Below are 19,057 nucleotides of genomic sequence, written 5' to 3'. Positions count from 1 at the left end.
AAATTGCTTTGACCTTGAAGTCATTACTGTGATTAAATTTCATTATTCAAATGTGAATTGCTGGCAGTAAAACAAACGCAGTTACTTCCGCAGTCACAGTACAGAAATTCTAACTTGTTGCCAATCAAGTAATACAAATTTAAAAACCATTTTACATTGTAAGTTTGTCTTCATAAATTTGCAAATGAAAATAAATTCAATATTGTTTAGATGAAGCTTATCAAAGGAGCTGGCAAATTATTGCCCTTGACAAAGATTTTATATGGAAATTGTCGAGACACAGAAAACTTTGTGCCATTGAAGCTTTTCATCGCTAAGGGAAACCTTTTCGTTTAGCTGCAAATCTTTGAGAAATCTTAAGTAATTTACTAACGTTTTTTTCTTCACTGAATTTGTTGTGACCTTTTTTATTGAACCTTAAATATGCAAGTTTTTCAGCTCTTAATCTTTTGTATGTGCTTTTTGTGTATTGAAAATATCTTAATGCTGATTTCATGTCCACGTTCGAGTGCACTCAAAAAGCTCAAAGTATTCACTTTGACTCTTTGGCCAAACGAACTCATTTGCATTCATCGAATGCTCCAACGCATTTTAATTTACTCGGGCAAACTCGTGCATAGCCTCGAGTTGATTTTTCTTGTATTTCAAATTAAATTTTCAGTAATTTCCAATATATTCACGAGTCTATTCTATGCCTCCCAACCAAAAATTATTCAACAATTATATTAAGTGTATCTAGCTGCTGGCTATTTATCTAGTTAATCGAGCATTAATATTTTGGCAAGCGTATAAAGGTTTTTGCGTTATTATCGATGCGTATTAACGTTGGGGCAAAGAATTAAAACAAAATACATTATAAACTCAATTTGTGTTATCCCCAAAGGGAGATATCAAAGAACTAATTTCAATGAAAATAAATATTCAAAAGCGGCGCTTTTTACCATATTTATTTTTCCAGGATTTTTCGATGATTACTTACCCAAAAATTACCCGAAAATGTAAACATCATTGAAAGCATTTGAAATGTTAATATTGTGTCCAATTAAACATCTATTTAAAATTGCACAAAGTTTTTTACAATTTATTTACAATATACACAAAATACATACACATGTAACGTATGCGCTTTGCGTAATTTAAAATGTCAAATGTCACTTTCATTTTACAGAAATATGCACAAGAACAATAAAATTAACACATCATATTTATCAGCCAAATTGTTGAATTTTCGCAACTCATTGCACAATTTACGCACTTTACCTGTCAACAACAATAATTATAATGAAAACAAATATGTAAAAGTCAACGATTCTCGCATTTCTTTATACAATTATTTTTAAAATATTATTGTGTTAAATAAATAATAATAATAATTACGAGTATTTTAGCTTAAATTCTGATTTATACAATTATTGAATTACCTATTGAATATTGACAGTAATTGAATAGAAACAAATCGGGTTTGCAATTAGACTATAAAGTAGAGCATTATACAATAAATACAAATACTCGTAAGAATATTTTTACTTAGAACTATTTTACACAACAGTTAAAACTTACAGCTCGACGATGATATCAATACAATTTGTATATTTGCTATTTGTACAATAAGAATTTTGCCGAACTTCACGGCACGAAAGAAACTTGATCAACTGTTAAGAACGTTAAGTAGTTAGTAGCTAATTATTTGAAGCAAAAAATTGCAGTACTTTATATGCAAATTCTTGAAAACAGATTTGGCAAGCGACATAAGCTTTTCTTTTTCTTTTCAATCCTCAGGGTCAATAAATTGTGCCTGTTGGATAGAGAATGTTGTATTATATTTCAAATATTTCTCAGCCAATCTGTTTAAGCAAATGCCGTGAATACCACAATTACTTTCTAGATATTTTCTTATTACGAATATTTCGCATATTGTATTGGATTTCGTTTTCACTTTTGTTTTTGTTTTGTCTGTGTGTGTTTTTTATTTTTTTTTACTTGCTGCTGACAACCACAAATTCGATTATTCGTATTTACAAGAAAATTCCTTTGGCTTTCGATTGGCTCCCCATTTGAAACGAAACCGCTGAGCAATTTAAAAGCCATCCTCCCATCACAGTTGTTGTATTGCCGTCACATTGTTACCAATACCGTGACCGTGATTGTGCTTGTGAGCGTGACCGTGACTTTGCTCGTGCTCGATGGGATTATTGTCCTCATCGCAAGAGATGTATTTGATTTTCACGCGCTGCCGCTCACCCACACTATTTTGAATGGACAGGCAAATGGGCGAGCTATTGTCATCGGTTGGTCGCTCCATGATGCACTCAACGGCCATGTGGTTGAGCCCTTGCAACGCTGGTGGCCTCTCTCTTGATGATGTTGTGGGTGCCTGTTGGATTTGTGTTTCCATTGTGCTGCGTTTCCACTGGTTTTGGCTCTTGGTTTCCGCTGCACAATTTAACAGGCATTCAAATATACATGCACACAACATAATGTCAACAATTGAAAGGAGTTAGCCTAACATAATACTCACCTCTTGTGTGTCGATTTGAACTATTCTTGTTGGCTGTTCGACTCTTGGGCGAATCAAAGCGATAGCGTGTAAGGCCCAGGCAACAGCAGCAAATAATGCGTTGGAAATACATTCGAAATCTGTTAAAGACAAGGATTTGCTTGTAGTACATTGCACAGTTACTGTATTGAGAAGATAATTAATGTTTTGTCCTCTTTTGTTCTAGTGGACAAATATATTCTCAAGCATTCTTGACATATTTCCCAATTTCTGTTTTGTCAGTCCCTTTTTTATACTTGCAAACCCTATGGTAGAGGGGTATTATAACTTTGTGTCAACGGAAAGTGTATAATGACAAAAAATAACTCAAATAAATGGAGGATAGTTATAGTTATTTTTCAAGAAAAAAACTTTATATATCATAAAATCGTCAAAGCTGTCGGGTCTTAATTGCTTTGGTTGACATTCTAGTATATTTTATATATAATATAATATTTACTATCAACTTTTCAAACATAGTATCAAAATATACAATGGACTACAAAATATACCAGATTGTCAACCAAGGCAATTAAGACCCGAAATCAATATACCGAATTAAGTACATATAGTATATTTTAGTATTTTTAGTGTATTATATATTTGGTATAACGGTAATACCGCACTCTTTAGGTTGGGTAGCTGGTATATATTTTAGTATATTTCAGTATTTTTGTATATAAATTCGGTATATTTTAACAACAATATCGCACTGTTTTGCTTGGGTAACGGATATCTTACAGTCGAGCTCACTCCACTGTAACTCTCTTACTTGTTTTTCTTTGCCAAGATTTTTTTTTGTCTCCTTACCTTTTGTTCATCCAGTAATAGATAATCGGATTGACCATTGCATTGGACATGGCCAGCCAGTAAAACCCAAGATACATGTGCTGCACGTACTTTGTGGACGCCACCTGATTGTTGTGATAGGCATAGATGAAGAACAGATGATAGGGCAGCCAGCAAATGGCAAATATGGAGACTATCGCAATGAACATGCGAACAACTTTGCGTTTCGATTTCATAGATTCCATTTGACGATCCGTATTCTCACCAATTGACCGACTGCCCCACAACACTCGACCCATTAGCGTATAGCAAATGAGCATTATAATCATCGGTATGCCGTAGGTCAATATCAATATGGTTAGATTATAGCTGTTGCCAAACACAAACACAATGTTAACCAGTTGAATTGACTGACAAAATCAATGCGAAGACTTACACATAATCCGTCATCGAAGTGGGATAACGTCCATCAGGCCACATCATAAAGCAAACTGTTCGCGATTTGCCATTGTAGTAGCTGTAAGTATAATTATTGTAAATCATTATTCACTGTCCATTAATGCGCCGACTGTCGTTAATTGCGCTGGCTATTATGGTAAACAAAAGTTTTTGCGGAAAAGGTGTTAATGGCCTTGGCTGGAACCCCATCTCTTAACACTTTTAGCATCATTTAATTACCGAGCCGAGTGCCTAAGCCCAAAAAGAGGTTGTTAAAGTATGAAAAAAGTTAAGCAAGAAAGCCAAAAGTTGTGCAGGACAAGGTTGCGTCGCCTCTTTTTTCCGCTTTACACGCTTTTAATGTGAAATTTATTTATGCCTGTTTGATGGCAAATTGAAAACCTAATTTTCAAAATTATCACAAAATTTTATGCGTCGTAGCTGAAGTACTTAAAAGCATCGTCACATTAGTCGACAATTTGTTGTGGGTGTGTTGTGGGCCATTAAGAATGTAGTACATATAATTGGGAAGAGAGGTAATAACTGCTTCAACTCATTGAAATTGCTGTGGTTACCTGTCACAGCCATCCAGCATTGACAGCTCTATTGACTTCAAGGGTTTTCTTGCTAAACGAGCGCACAATTTCGATGTCGTGTGACCAACAGAGATTGGTCAAACTTCTGGAAAATTGTGCAGAGAATAGAAATAACTTTGAAAGCAATTCTCAGAAAAAACTTTGAATGCAAATGTTTTAAAGTAGCTTAAAGAGTTTTATATGGAAATTTTAAAGCAAGTTTGCTATATAAATAAATATTAATATAAAAATCTGTAGCTCAATCTTGGCAACTAAAATATTGTTATTTTTAAGCAACAAAATTCTAAGAATTTTAATCATAGTACAAATTGTGTTGCTAACTAATTAATTGCTCGTGACAGCAACATAAAGAAACAAAAACTATGCTTGTCCTTTGTACAAACTTCAATTGTAGTTTAAAATGTCTAAACACAAACAAATTTGTTATAGTTAAAACTTCATTAGCAAGTTCTCGTGTCTGTGCTCTAGCTGTGACTATCTAAAAAGTCAACAAGTATATTTAAACTTGAACGTTAAAGTTTTAGCAGCTTTATCACCACACACACAGCACCTGAGTTGTAAAGTGTATATACTATATGCAGTATATAGTATATTCAGATATTGGCTGTGTATTAAGTCCCCAGTCCGAGTTCAAGTTGTGCTGCCTGCTAACATAGTCTATTACCCTTGGCAACGTTTCATGTGAAGAGTGTTTTGTGCCTGGCGACGAGGCTAAATAAAAAATGCTTGAATTCTATTAAGTGAATGCGCCATTTGGCTCATTCAAGCATGCCAATTTGCGTAAAATTCAAATGAAAGTGAAGCGACTCTCAGATTTAGGTGCTTAGATCGACGCCTTCAAAGCAAAAGTAGGGAAACTAATGGCTGTTCGTGTGGCAGCATATCTTGTTGTTGACTGGGTCCAGAGTCGAATCGATATAGATACAGACAGAGTGTGTTTTCCGTTAGCACAGCAGGGGCGACTGCACTGCAGGTGGCAACCAGCAAGTAGCAAGTGGCAAGTGGCAAGAGCCAACAGTCAAGGACCAAGAGTGCTATCTCGTGTGGCAAACACGAGCGTATCTTGTGGCTCGGCTTACAAAGTTCTTTATGTTTATTACTTTGGCTGGCAGCTGGAACACGTTGAAAATAAACAAAATATGCGGCTGCTTTCTGCTTGGTGGAAGAAGCCAAAGCAGACCAAAAAGATGGCTCGTCGGTTATACTTATACTATACATATACATTATTCAGGCACTTCACTTACTGCTTTGTCATGATGCTGGAGTAGAGCAAACAGGGCGCTGAGAGAACACAGCTCAGGGCCCAGATCAACACCAGAATGAATCGCACTTTTCGCCGTGACGTACGACGCTTTAACGGATGCACAATGGCGATATATCTGCAAAAGGGAAACAAGCACAAGGATGAGGATTAACATGAGGCGTTTGAATAAGTCCCATTGGATCAAGCTAATGGGCAATGAGACATTCTATTTACCTGTCGAAGGAGATGGCGACCAAGGTGAAGACCGATGTGGAGACCGTAACATTGGCAACGAAATTATTGATGGTGCAATAAATCGAGCCGAATGGCCAATCCGAATTCACCATGAATATAAAGTTGAAGACACAGTTCAGTGAGGACATGAGCAGGTCAGCGATGCTTAGGTTGAGCAGGAAATAATTTGTGACCGTGCGCATGCTGCGATGTCCTGCGGGCGAAAAAACGAACAGCGCCAAGAAACGAGAAGCGAGAAGAAACAAGCAATTGGTCAAAACGTGAAACGTGACAGCAAAGACAAAAGCACCGGATATTAGTTCACTTGTGTGCCTCATCTCGTCCTTGACAAGCGAACGCCAGCAAATCGATGCTGCTCATCGCACACCACGGCGTATACGCGATTTCAACTCTCTCTCTCTCTCTCAACTCGTAAATCCAGTTTAATGCACCATTAACTGTTCGAATTGGAGCAATTTAAAGCCGGTGCTAGCCAGCTGGCTAGCTAACATTCATTTTGTTGGGTGCGTAGAGCTTACCTGTAACAATCCAGAGCACAATTCCATTGCCCGCAATCGCCACAAACATCATCAGTCCAAATACGATAGCCCAAATCGTTTTCTGTTCCCACGGCAACTCATACGGACGCGTCGGTGATGGAAACAAGCACTCGGTGAGAAAGTCCCTAAGTAGAGAGATGGAAATGTTGAAAGCATATACACAAAAAAAGAAAATAAAGGAAAAAAGACTATAAACTATTGTTCAATATGCGCACTAAAACAACAAACAACATACGCCGACAATCCTTTGAATGCGATATACTCATGTGTATGCGGCATGTCAGTTTGTTGTGAAAACACACAAATCAATTTACGCTCGAGTGACTTCAATAAAACTGCGCACATACATAGAATATACTATATATAGTATGCTATATTCAGGGGATTTGCGATTCAACAGATTGGTTTGGCTTTAGCGACAAACCGCAGAGAACACAAAATGCGGTTGACTTTAATTCAACTTAAATGTATTACTATTATTATTTTAGTTTTAGTAATTGAATGTCTTTTCTTTATATATTTTATTTCACTCTTAAAGCGAACAAGCAATTCAATTGCACAGCTTCAATTTTCTATATCGAGCATTGGGTTCTGATTTTTGGCAGATGCCTTGAGCATTGTACTTATTCAAACCGAAGCCACATGTATCCGACGACTTGCTTTAGCCAACTGACAATAGAAAATCAATGAAGCTTCGTATTAAAGCAAATTGAAAACGGAAACTTCTTATAAGGCAACAACACAATAATGCAGCAAATTGAATCTCGAATTTGAAGTGATTTCATTTAAGCTGCATCCGTTTTTGTTCTGTGTATGAAAACATGTAACAACTCCACATGTTAGCTACGCTTGACTGGCATATTTATTGGCAGATCTACACTACGTAGCTATCCCAGTTATTCTGCTCTGATAACTACATAAGACACATTGCCAATTCACTATGTGTGTAGATATTTTGTTAATTAGTGTGAAGGTTGAGAGACTTCCAGCTGACTGGCCAAGTTTGCCTGCTGATTAGTGCAAAATTCAACTCAACACACAGTTTATTAATTGACACTTATACTCATGAAGCTTTCCCTTTCACCTGTGTGCAGCGGTACGTATACGTAATCTATTGAGCGCGCAATATGTCAGCTTAAACTGCAACCTACTCGAACCTTTTACGCACAATGAACAGCAGTAATTGATTGAAGCATCACTTGCGCATATGAAGAGAACAACTCAACTCTATAGTTAAATGAATAAAGACTTTAAAATGGCATTTAGTTATTGAAAGGCAAAGAATGAATGCTTTACACTTTCATTGATTGGTAGCAAATAAATATTATCGTACTCATTTTCGACTATCAATTGCTATCGCTTGTCGAAGGCTCAAATTCAACTGATATTTTTTCAATTACTCAATAGGTTTTTTTATGCTATTTCAAATAAAAACCATACAATTAGAAATACACATAATTTATACTAATTACAGCTTTTTGTTTGTTTTGTCTGCGGCTGACGCATCATAATTAATTTCAAATGAATTAATCAATTTGACTTTAGCAACCACAAAACAGCAGCCACAGCTAAATAAATTAGATGCCTGTCATTACCATTAAATTGTGTGTCGTTTACCACATTTAGTATGGCGTCTGTTCAAGTTTAACTACATTTTGCAGTTGAGTTCGTTTCCCTTGACATATTTTAAATTCAAAGAGCGAGAATGAAAGCTGAACGACGAGAACAAACGTTGTTCGCCTCGTTGGACATTTGTAGTTAATCCTTTAATAGGCTTTATGGAACCCATGGACAATAATTGAAATCAAATCTTATCTCTTTTATGCAAGGCAAACAAAATGGAAATCAAAATTTATAATACTGTTTGCTAATACTTCAGTTGGAATTTTTTGTGTACATTTATTTCTCAGAATTTCAAGAAGGATTATTCATGATAAGCAATAGACAGATTATGTTAGTATTATTATTATTTACACTTCATTGCAAATCCGTCTTCAAACGAATTTCTCACTTATTGTAAAGCTTTAAGCTTAGCCATTGCTCTGACTTAAGTAAAGTCCATCAAGTGTCTACAAGTTTTGCTTGTCTATCTCTTATTTAATTACTTTACGGTCGTGCTATTAATTTCACATTTAATTAGATGTTTAGCAAGCCGCACATATCCGTAATTTACTCAATTAGTGTGAGGCCAAAACCAACAATATCGATTTGATTATCTCACTGAAATCGTGATCAAGTTCTCTCGTCCTTTTGCCACACACGCACACAATGAAGGACAATTAACGTAACGCAACTACGTTTACGACTTCGGCAAGGATAACTCTGCCGATGGTAAATATTTTTGTTGCCAACAAATTGTGTTTGTGTGTGCGCCAGGAGTCGGGGAACTTGGCCAACTCACTGCCCAAAATAAACCCTCCCGAAATCGGCTAATTGGCTATGCTTGAAACTGCGTTTAAAGAACACTCGAAATTAAATTCTCATTTTTCGGGCGTCAGTTAATGTTTTTTGCAATTGAGTGCAACGCAAATTATTTGGCTTATTATCATGCAGTTTAAATGTAAATGAGTATTTTGCGCACACGAGTGCTCATTGCATAATAAATTGAAAATTCAAAATAGTTGCCATTCATTTGATATAATTGCATTCTGTGGCCGCTGCCAGGCGACAAACTCAACACATTTCGTACCCTGCATGAAACAAGAGATATAGATGGGTGTTTATTTGTAAATACAGTTTAAAATATAGTTTCAAATGTTTTGCAGGCTAACTGTGAGGCGACCATACTCCAAATTGAGCTGTCAAATGGCCGCAAAGAGAGCGGAAGCGGAAACTCTTCGTTATTGTCTGCACATGAGAAGACCGGCAATTAGTGTTGCCTACATTGCGGAGCTGGGAATGCATGCATCTTTTGCTTTCGCCTGCTTTTAATTATGATAATTGCAATTTTCTTTGCCAAGTGTGTGAAAAACAAGTTGAAGGCTATAAATAACATGGAAAATTTATGTGTGCCCTTTTTAAATGCAGGCCAAGAGTGTAAAAGCTTCGCTCCTTATCTTTAAGGCGCAGAGTTCAACTTAATACACGTCTAATTTTAAGCAAAATTACATTTCCTTTTTTTGGCATAGTCCAATTAGCTTTACAGTTATTATTATGTATCCGAAGCTAGGCGCAAAACGTAAGAAGTAAATAATTGCTGTAATAATCATAATAATCTTGTTTAAGTGGACGGCCGGAAGTTTAGGTTGAGCACAAAAAACGAAAAAAATAACGTGGACTAATTATTTCCGTTTGGCCAACACGTTTTGTAAGCTTCCTTTGTGCTGCTGTCCTTGGCCTGGTCAAAAATCAAATGACAGCCCGTTTACTTCCTTTTGTTGTTGTTATTATAATTATTTTAATTTGCGACTGTTTTGGACTTTGGCAACGCTAAATTGCAGCAAACGAAACTTCCTTGGCACGCTAACAATTTCGGGAATATTTTTAGTAAAATTCACTTTAAAACTAATCTAAACTATGGCAATTTCTGATTGGTAAATAATATACGAATATAGTAAAGTTTTGTTTTTAATCAGAGCTAAAGTTGGGACAAAGCAGAAACTCGTTTAAAAGTGTTATATATATTGCGCTTATTATTTACAACTTCAACTAAATGTGCAAAAACAGTTGAGAGGATTTAAGGAGCTATTGAAAATAATTTCTATAGTTATTATTGGAGTATTTGTTGGTATATTTCCATCAATGTAGAATAAGAGTTGAGTTAAATTAAATTTTGAATAAATTTAATAATTTAATAAATGCACAACAAAGTTGTGATAGATAATAAATGCTTAAGAAAATATTTTTTATAAATATTGATACGGTTGGTGGTATTTTTGAGGCATATTTGGTATATTTCCCAAAAAAGTCTTATAGAAAATGAGGTAGACATTAATGAGGTCTAGTATAATTTGGTGTATATTTCGTATGTATATTTCCATAAATGTGTTTGAAGGTATTTTTTATGTTTGTATAGATTTTATACCCAAATATACTAAACCTGTTTAATGTCTATAGAAATTATTTTCTATAGCACTTTTAATCAACCTCAATTTCGTGGTACATGTATGCAAATATACCAAATATATACCAAAAAAATATCATATCCTATTAATAACAATAGAAATTGTATTCCATAGCTCCATGTCAACTTTTGTTGTACATTTAAGTGACCTTATATATTATTATATACAATATTATATTATTATTATATATTTTCACTTTTCATATCCTAGTAGAACAATAGAAACTATATTCCATAGCTTCTTAATCCATCTCAACTTCTGCTTTACATTTAGGTGACCTTGTAAATAATCTAAATTAAACAAATTTGATATTTACGCATTTTATATTCATTTAATATTCAAAAACTTTTAATTTTTACACTTCTACCTCTAGTCATATAATTAAAAATCAATTTCAAACAATTTGAAAGGCGAGTCAAGTGGCATTTGTATTGTTGAATGCACAATTAGATCGCACTTGGAATAATGTTGCCGACTTTTCAGCGTTCGAATGGAGGCACACACTAATTGCAAACAATCAAGGCATTAACATCAATCATAGTTTTGCCAGCGGTAATTTGCCCCACAGCTTGATGAGGACGCATACATACTCACACATATGTATCCACAACAATAATGTGTATGTGGGTAAGTGCGTTTGCAACCTGCAACAAATTGCCGTCATTTAGTGTGCCACAAATTATCCAATTAAATGGTTTCTCAAGGGCGACGGTAAACGTTATTAATACTTGGCCCACAACATTCGCGGACAGAGTTAAATTTCGCATTGCTGTTTTTACCTTTGGAAAGTGAGGAATTCGCTTTTTAAAAAGTCAGCCAGAAAATGGTTTGTGGTTGCATTTTAAAATCAAGTTGAATGGCAGTGCGTGAATCGTGACTGTTCGCTTGGTTTCGCTTATTATGCGAGTCTCACTGAATATTTCATATTTCATGAATGCCGAACAGCTGCGCGTTGCAATCCCAAACTTAGAGTTCTTTTTTTTTTGCGGCTGTGTTGCCTTTGTCGATGTTGCACTATTGCAGGTCGCAGTTGAGCACTGCGGTAAGCAAATTGTGCCTCAACTCTGTGGGGAAGGTGCCTGCAACTAGCTAGGTGAACTGGAAAATTTGTGGCTGTTGCTAAGTAAAGTCGCTAGCTAACTTATGATGCTTTCTCTCACGAAAAGTTAGTGAAAAGTTTTTCTCGACTGAAACAAGTTATGAAAGTTGAGAGTCACGTATTTAAAAAGTTCATTAGTTAGCAAGAAATTTAAGTGCGAGCTGTGCGAAACGACTAAAGCAGCAGCAATCTAATCTGAAATCAACATGTGATTGGAATATTAAAAGATATGCAATCAAAGTGTGGGTGTTTAAAAGTAGCTCCAAAATACTTGATTAATAATTTAAAAAGCGAAAAAAAAATCATCATAAGAAAAAATCGATATCAGACATTTGCAATCCATTTGGCTGTAATCCTTTTTCAGCTTGCTTAAAACTTTTTGTTTTTTTTGCACAAAATCCCTTTATGGCCATCGAAGCCTGACTAATGGTCATGACGCTGGATGTTCCGCTGTCAGAATCAGGGCCACTCAGTCGCATCATCAGGCTCATTATCATTGACAGGCAGATAGACAGAAACAGAGAGAGAGAGAGCGAGAGAGATCCCAAAAACAATGACCCAAGGAGAAACACATACATATTTGAGGCACGTTCGCTTCACATGCAACCCAAATGTGAACCATTTCAATTTAGATTTATGAGCACAGATTGTCACAGTTCATTGTTTATTTCTCCCTCGTTTTCGTTTTCATTCCCTACTTCTCATCCCATTGTCTTAATCTATTTGCGCTCTGTGGAAGCCAGAGCGGAAGTGTTGCCACAGTAAACTGAACAATGCAACAAAAATAACCAAATTCTGCACTCGGTTTCACATCGAGTGGACTTTCGTGTATTTATATCCTGCATAAACAAAAGATATCTACTTCGTATGAGCACAATTGCCATTTATCAGACAGGCTTTTGGGGCAACAACATAAATCCACAAACATTAGTCGACTTACAGTTGCGCTTTAGACTATGATTTAAAGTGAATTATTTGTATTTGTATATTACTTACTCGTAAGTAATGTTTATTTGATGTCAATATCCATCACAAATTTCAGTTTTCATTAAATATTTTATTTACACACATTTTCGAAGCATCTGCGTCAGGCATTGTCATAAAGTTTTTATGTGCATCACAGTAGCTGTCTGTCTGGGCTGTAACTGGATCTGTTTTGTTCGCCCATTTGTCGGCATCAGTTTGCTGCATTGTCCTTGCAACAATAATTGCCACCGCCCCCACTCAACATGGGATTTGTTTTATGGCCACTTGCCGGCCAATGTGCTGCACCAGAAAAACCAACCAACCAACCAACAAAAAAACTTAATTGAAAAATTTGTCATATGCAAATGTAGTCGAAGTCCCACAGAGCGCACACAACACACTTTATGGGCCTTGAAGTGGTCACCATAATTACAACATTTTTCACTTTAAGACCAAACATTCGCACGCACACATATACACACACAACGCACACACACACACATACGTACAGTTGTGTGAAAAAGGATTAGTTCTTTATTTGCTTTTGCCTCAATGCCTTTGTTATTGTCTAAAGCTAAGCCAAAACAATTTCGCTTAGCTTTTACTTTCGGCTCGTTCTGCTTCAAGTGCTTTAAATTATTTTTATGCGCACATAGAAATTGTGATTGGATTTGAGAAAGCGACCGGGCTATAAAAATACCAAAGGGCCGCCCCCAATGATGAGGACCATTGGACAAGGAATGTTCCCTTTTTTTTTTCTCGTTTTTGTCCTTGTCATTGGATGCGCTTCAAAATCAATAAGCGTATGAAATGTCATAAACATAAAAATGCCAAAGACAATTTTGCTTACTTTAAACACAAGATGTTGTCTTTTCTCGTTAAAAACACTGAGCTGCAAGCGAATATTTCTGAGACTAAATCGAAAGAAAAATGCTTAATAAATATATTAAAAATTAAGTTTTTAAGATTGATAGAAAATTGGTAAGAAAGCGGCAGACAAGTGTGCTCGACTATGAGAAACTCGCTAATAAAAGCAAATCAGTTTGGTATTCATTTCAAAATATATTCTAAATTCTAAAAATACACCAAAGGAAGTTGGTATATTAAGTAAGTGAGTGCAGACGAACGTGGCTATATCATAAAAAAATGACTAATAAATAAAATCTATTTTTAATTCAAACTTTAAGCTTCGTTTCAAAAGTATAGATATTCAGCTCAGATAGGAAATATCTTGTCTTTAATAAGAATAAAATATATTAGTATGCTTATTTTAATAAGTCTCCACACTAATTTTACTCCAAGTATAATTTTTGTCTTTATTTGTTATAGTTTTTCAAATTTGTTTTAAGAACTTCCAATTCATTATAAAATTTGTAAAATCAAAAATGAATATGATTGCAAATAGTTTATCATTGCATTATTTTATTTAAAGAAATCTTTTTATATTTACTTAATTGGTAAATTTGAGAACTTTTAATTCAGCCTTTTAAATCAAATTTAAATGTAAAACTAAATATAAGTTGAAGTTATGTATTTTTATATTACATAGGATTAAAGGAAAAGTTTTGCTTATACTGGTGATACTTTCTAAAATACTTTAAAGAGTTTCCCATTCACAAATTAAAATTTTTTAACTTGTGTAAATAAATATAAGTTCAAATAACTTGAAGAAACCTTTTTTTTCCTATTTTGTTAATATAATTATAAATAGAAGTTAAATATATAAAAAAAAATAAGTACTGTTAGTATTTTCAACACACGCGGGTAATTCACATTTGTTGCCTAGTGTTAAGTATGTGCACTTAGAAAATGTCGCTTTGAAAATACGTATACGCAGCGTGTGACTCCCACACGCTACTTAAGCGAGACGCCTCTCATAAAGTTACTTCAGACACATAAAAGCGCAGTCACCGAGTTCTAGACATGTTGATGTGTCGATTGACGTGGATTGTGGGGGGAAGGGGGTTGGTGGTTGATGGTTGGTCAAACCCACAGGAAAGGGAGGTCGCAGCGATGTTGTGGTATTTGCGCTGATTGCGTCAAAGCCGCATGCCGCAGGCCTCATAATGAGCTTAACTCGCACACGGTCAAGTGGCAACACACACACACATACACACACGCATAACATACATATGCATGAACTAAGTATTCCACCTGAGCTCTAAGCTGACCAGAGTCCACATAAAGAACGCCAATTTACTTTGCGAACACACAAACGCATATAAAGCAAAAAGTGCAAAGCTGGCCAAATAAAACCTAAAGATTTTTGGCAACCTGCGCGTGTTGTGTCACAAAAGTTTTCCCCTTGCCATTTGCCCAACTACAACTTGTAGTTGTTGTCGTCATCGCTTGTCACTGGTCGTTGTTACTGCGATTGTTGTTGCTGCTGTTGCTGCTGTTGTTAACTGGTCTGTTTGTCAAAGTTCTGCTTGGGATTTGTCGCATAGAATTTCGCTCTGAATTTCATTATTTGTCCTCGCGCGCTTTCTGAGTTGTTGTTCGTGTGACAACTAAAAAACCAATTTGCAAATTTCCCGTATTTCGTATTCCGTATTCTGTATACAATAAAGCCGAGGCTTATATTTACTTCCAGTTGCGTGCCTTTGTTGTCGACACCTCCATTGTTTTAATACCCTGTAATCATCCGCAGAGGTATTAAGCAAAGTCAAAAAAGAGGAATATCAATCAGCCAGTTTTGTCCTCTATAATCAACTGGGAATATATAATTGTCAAGGCCCAAAAATACCCAAAAATTTCAGCTAATGTTCAGCATTAACACCTTGTGAAATTCATAGAAATACAAATTCCTATTTTTAGACTTTTATGTGAATGTAATTATATATGCTCTTTAATACAAAAAGAATTTCTACTTCTTAGCGAAAAAAAGAGAATATTTAACAACTGTCTGAAAGACTTACAAAATTGTTGGAACAATAGCTAGCAGCGTATTTGCTTCTGTCTTGTTGACAAGAATTGCAACAATTGCACTTGTTAATTTCGTTGTTTCCCGCACACCAAAAGCACAAAGAGCATAATCGAAAAAGTTTTGTGGCAATGGAAACTATCAACTCCAGGCTGCAGTTGATTGCAGCCAAAACAGCAAAAGTGAATTGTTTAGTCGCGCTTTTCAAAGATTTTGTGGCGGAATTTGATATCAGATTGTAATTGAATTTTGATCATTTGGGATTAAGTAGCAATTTAGCTGCAAGCCAAGAGACTTGACAATTTCGAACTAACGTTTAAAGTTGTGCTAAAACTGTGAAATATCAAATATAAACTTTCTATTTTATAAAATCCTTCAATATATTTAGTCTTGTGAAGAGTTTTCTGCATTTTGTTTACCTACAACTTGGCATCGATAGTCCCATGTTTTCATGTTGTTTGCACTCTTGACTACGTGCCCAAGTGATGAGCAAATGAGTTTTACAACGACTTTTTATTGCCATACAACAAGCAAAAAAATTCTCTACATCGCTCTCACCCTCAACAATATCGATAACGTTTACGTTGCTGTTAGTTCTCTACGAGCACAAAAAAAGAAACAATTTACAGCGCAATCAATTCGATTTCCTTGAAAACCAAAGCAATAAACAATTCCCAGAATTCATCTGTTTCACCCGCATCTAATGGACGCTCATTATCATTATCTTTTATTGAGTTGCCATCTATTATAAGAACAGCTTTTGGAAAATTCATTTGCCAGCACTTGAATTATTGATAACATTCTCGACCTCAACATAAACATTAATGATAGTTGAAATATTTAAGTGGAGTGAAAGGTTTTCAATCCCATAAGACTTGTTCTTGGGCACCATAAATACTCTAACTTATTGCACAATTAAGCGTTACAAAAGCCGCACATTAATTTTGCGTGCCAAGCGTATTATAAACGCCAGTTGACCGCAAAATAATTACCATAGATAACGGGTATTAAGTATCGGTTAATCACACAATCGAAATATGCCACAAAGTGCAGCTCATTCACTCTCTGTGTCATTATTTATGTGAGTGTAAAATATAATTAATGAGATTTTTCATTAAACAAATTATAAAATAATTAATTGCAATAGATAAAAAATGTTGATAGAATCATTAATTTACTGAGCACTGCTTGTGAATATTTTATTCACTTTCGTTTCAATTTCAAATTGCATTTTATTAAATAAATTAAATACTATCTTGCAAATTGTGTGATTTATGAATAATGCAATTTGATAAAAAAAAGTTTAGCAGTTGAATGAAATGTTTTTCTGCAGCTTTATCAAACGCTCAATTTATTTGCCTACTCAACTGCTGCCAATTATCCTTTCGCATTTCACCAGAAAACTTTTCGACAAAATTATCTGCGTTTGCCATCGAAACTTCCGTTTCCTCCTCCTCCTTTCTTCTGTCTGTTTTCGTGCGACATTCGCGGAAATGAAGCTTAACTCGAGCTAATAATTTGCATTACTTTTCTTCCTTTATATTTTAGAATTCTGTCTCTCTCTGCTTATCGAGTGCATTTTAAGGACGTGCTTTAACTGCAAGTTTTCTCCGAAAATTGACGTAAATTAAAGACGCCAGAAGCACGCAAATTGAATGAACTTCGCCTCCGCCCAAAAGTGACAATAAAGAACGCTAAACTTCCGAGAAATTTGAGCATAAAGTGAGAGAGAGTGGACACGACGGGAGACGCTCTAGCTCTCGAGTGCTGCCTTTTCGCATTTACACTTACTTTGCCTCGTCGATGCTCTCGAGATTATCACGATTATCGATAATGCCAGAGAGCAGGCTGACCACTTCGGTGCGGTTGAGGCTATTCAATAGAGTTGTGTTCACAATGCTGTTCAACTCGAAGCGACGCACGGCAAGAATTGTGCAGTTCACCAGCAGTTCCGTATCCACCAGCTCCGACATATTGTGTTCGTTTCTTTTTTTTCTCCCTTTTTGTGTTATGTGTCGCTCTTTCGCTTTTGTATTTTCGGGGCGTTGTTCCTATGGGATACGTAATTTTCGAGGAGGTTTTTGAGGGGGGAACGCGGAAATAGACGTTAAGCACTCCGCTTGGTCGCTCGGTTGCGTAATGAACACGTGCGGTTGGCGGCAACTTATTTCACGGTAATGCCATAGAATTCATTGTGGCTGACCATGATGCAGCCAACAGCATCGCTGCTGGTGTTGCACATGCTTTTAACGGTGCAGCTGAGGCAACTGCGGCAGCAACGGTGGCAACGTCCCGAGATGCACATTACAAATTGCTGCGCTTTAATTACGCGCTGTGGTCTTATCCGTTATGCTCGTAGTTTAAGGATTAAACGAGTATGCACGATGGTGGCCAACAACGGGGAAGGGGAAGGGGGAAGTGGAGGCGTCTTTTATGAATATTTAAACGGAAGTTGCTTGCTGTGCCACAGTTCGGGGGCGTACAACAAGTTGCATGATATGCACCGAAAAAAATACACACGCATTTTAACACTTTCACCCACTAGAAATATTGCGTATACGTAGTAATTAAATTTTTATTTTAATTATGCACTTTTATATTGTATCACATTAATTTAAGAATTAATTTAATATGTCAAATATACTTCATACACTTTTATTATTACTTTTATTTTTTAATTATCATTATCTCATTCAACTTTTTATTTCATTTGTATTAAACATAAATTTCTTTCATTTATAATTCTTTTCTTTTTGTATTAATCAAAAATTTCATTCACTTGTTATTAACCAATTTAAATTACTTTTAATTTACTTTTTATATAAATATACTTTTAATATTGAAGAACAGAATTCACAATTTCATTTTGTATTGATTTGTAAACAATTGAATTGGGTTTTCACTTTTAATTATTTAACAAGTTATATTTAAACACGAAATTTGATTAATAAACTTGTATTTTAAATTTATTTCAAATTTGAAAACAATTCATCAACCAAGAAATCTTTTGTTTTCTTTTACATTGACTTTTACTTTTGGGCTTTCTACTGCCTTTGGCTAAGGAACAACATCACTGCAGACACAACACAACTGTAAATATTTTTTAACAGCACGGTTTTGTTTTCTTTTTTCGTATTCGAGCGTATCGCGTGAACTTTGCTGATTCGAGTGCTGCCGACGACTGCGAGCTTTACAATGTGACTACAAGTTGTCCTGCGAATAGGGAGGCGGCAACATTTCATAGGCAGCTGGCAACATTTGCACAACCTGTTGAGAGAAGACGCGGTAATTGACTGCTGTCAACATGTTGCTAAGCTGCGCCACGGCAACATTTATAGCAACACAATAGGCAGACCGACAATGCAAACGACAGAGCGAGACAGAATGAAAGAGTCTGTGGATGCGAGTGTAAGTGTGAGTATGAGTGCGAATGTGTGTGTGTGTGTGTGTGTTTAGCGCTCTCTAATTTGCTGGGAGCATTGTTATTGCTGTTTTTGCACTTATTGCCTTCGGTTTTTGTTTAGGCTGTGGCGGCGACTGTGGCAAATAAATTTCTGCGCTCTGCGTGTTGATATGATGAATGACCTGTAAATCATTATAGAGGACATG

General features: G+C 35.7%; 1 protein-coding gene across 1 annotated transcript; it reads right to left on the bottom strand.

Moving 5' to 3' along the window:
• Positions 1-1,118: 1,118 nt before the first annotated feature.
• LOC132786942 (tachykinin-like peptides receptor 86C) lies at positions 1,119-18,031 on the bottom strand. Its single transcript, XM_060793721.1, has 8 exons — positions 17,240-18,031; positions 6,376-6,521; positions 5,837-6,050; positions 5,604-5,738; positions 3,762-3,842; positions 3,347-3,694; positions 2,519-2,637; positions 1,119-2,433 (listed from the first exon to the last, which is right to left on the bottom strand). The coding sequence occupies exons 1-8, from the start codon at positions 17,419-17,421 to the stop codon at positions 2,096-2,098; spliced, it is 1,563 nt and encodes a 520-aa protein (XP_060649704.1). The 5' UTR covers positions 17,422-18,031; the 3' UTR covers positions 1,119-2,095.
• Positions 18,032-19,057: the final 1,026 nt, after the last annotated feature.

Source organism: Drosophila nasuta, chromosome 2R (genome assembly GCF_023558535.2).
Source record: "Drosophila nasuta strain 15112-1781.00 chromosome 2R, ASM2355853v1, whole genome shotgun sequence".
NCBI classification, from domain to species: domain Eukaryota; kingdom Metazoa; phylum Arthropoda; class Insecta; order Diptera; family Drosophilidae; genus Drosophila; species Drosophila nasuta.
The sequence above is the reverse complement of the archived record's forward strand: the minus strand, read 5'-3'. Positions and strand labels throughout refer to the sequence as shown.

Excerpts from the sequence above, each read along its gene's own strand:
- LOC132786942 (XM_060793721.1), bottom strand. The coding sequence starts at position 17,421 with ATGTCGGAGCTGGTGGATACGGAACTGCTGGTGAACTGCACAATTCTT. Across the intron at positions 6,522-17,239 it reads GAGAGCATCGACGAGGCAAA|GGACTTTCTCACCGAGTGCT; the intron begins GTAAGTGTAAAT and ends CTCTCTACTTAG. Across the intron at positions 3,843-5,603 it reads TCCAGCATCATGACAAAGCA|CTACTACAATGGCAAATCGC; the intron begins GTAAGTGAAGTG and ends TTATACTTACAG.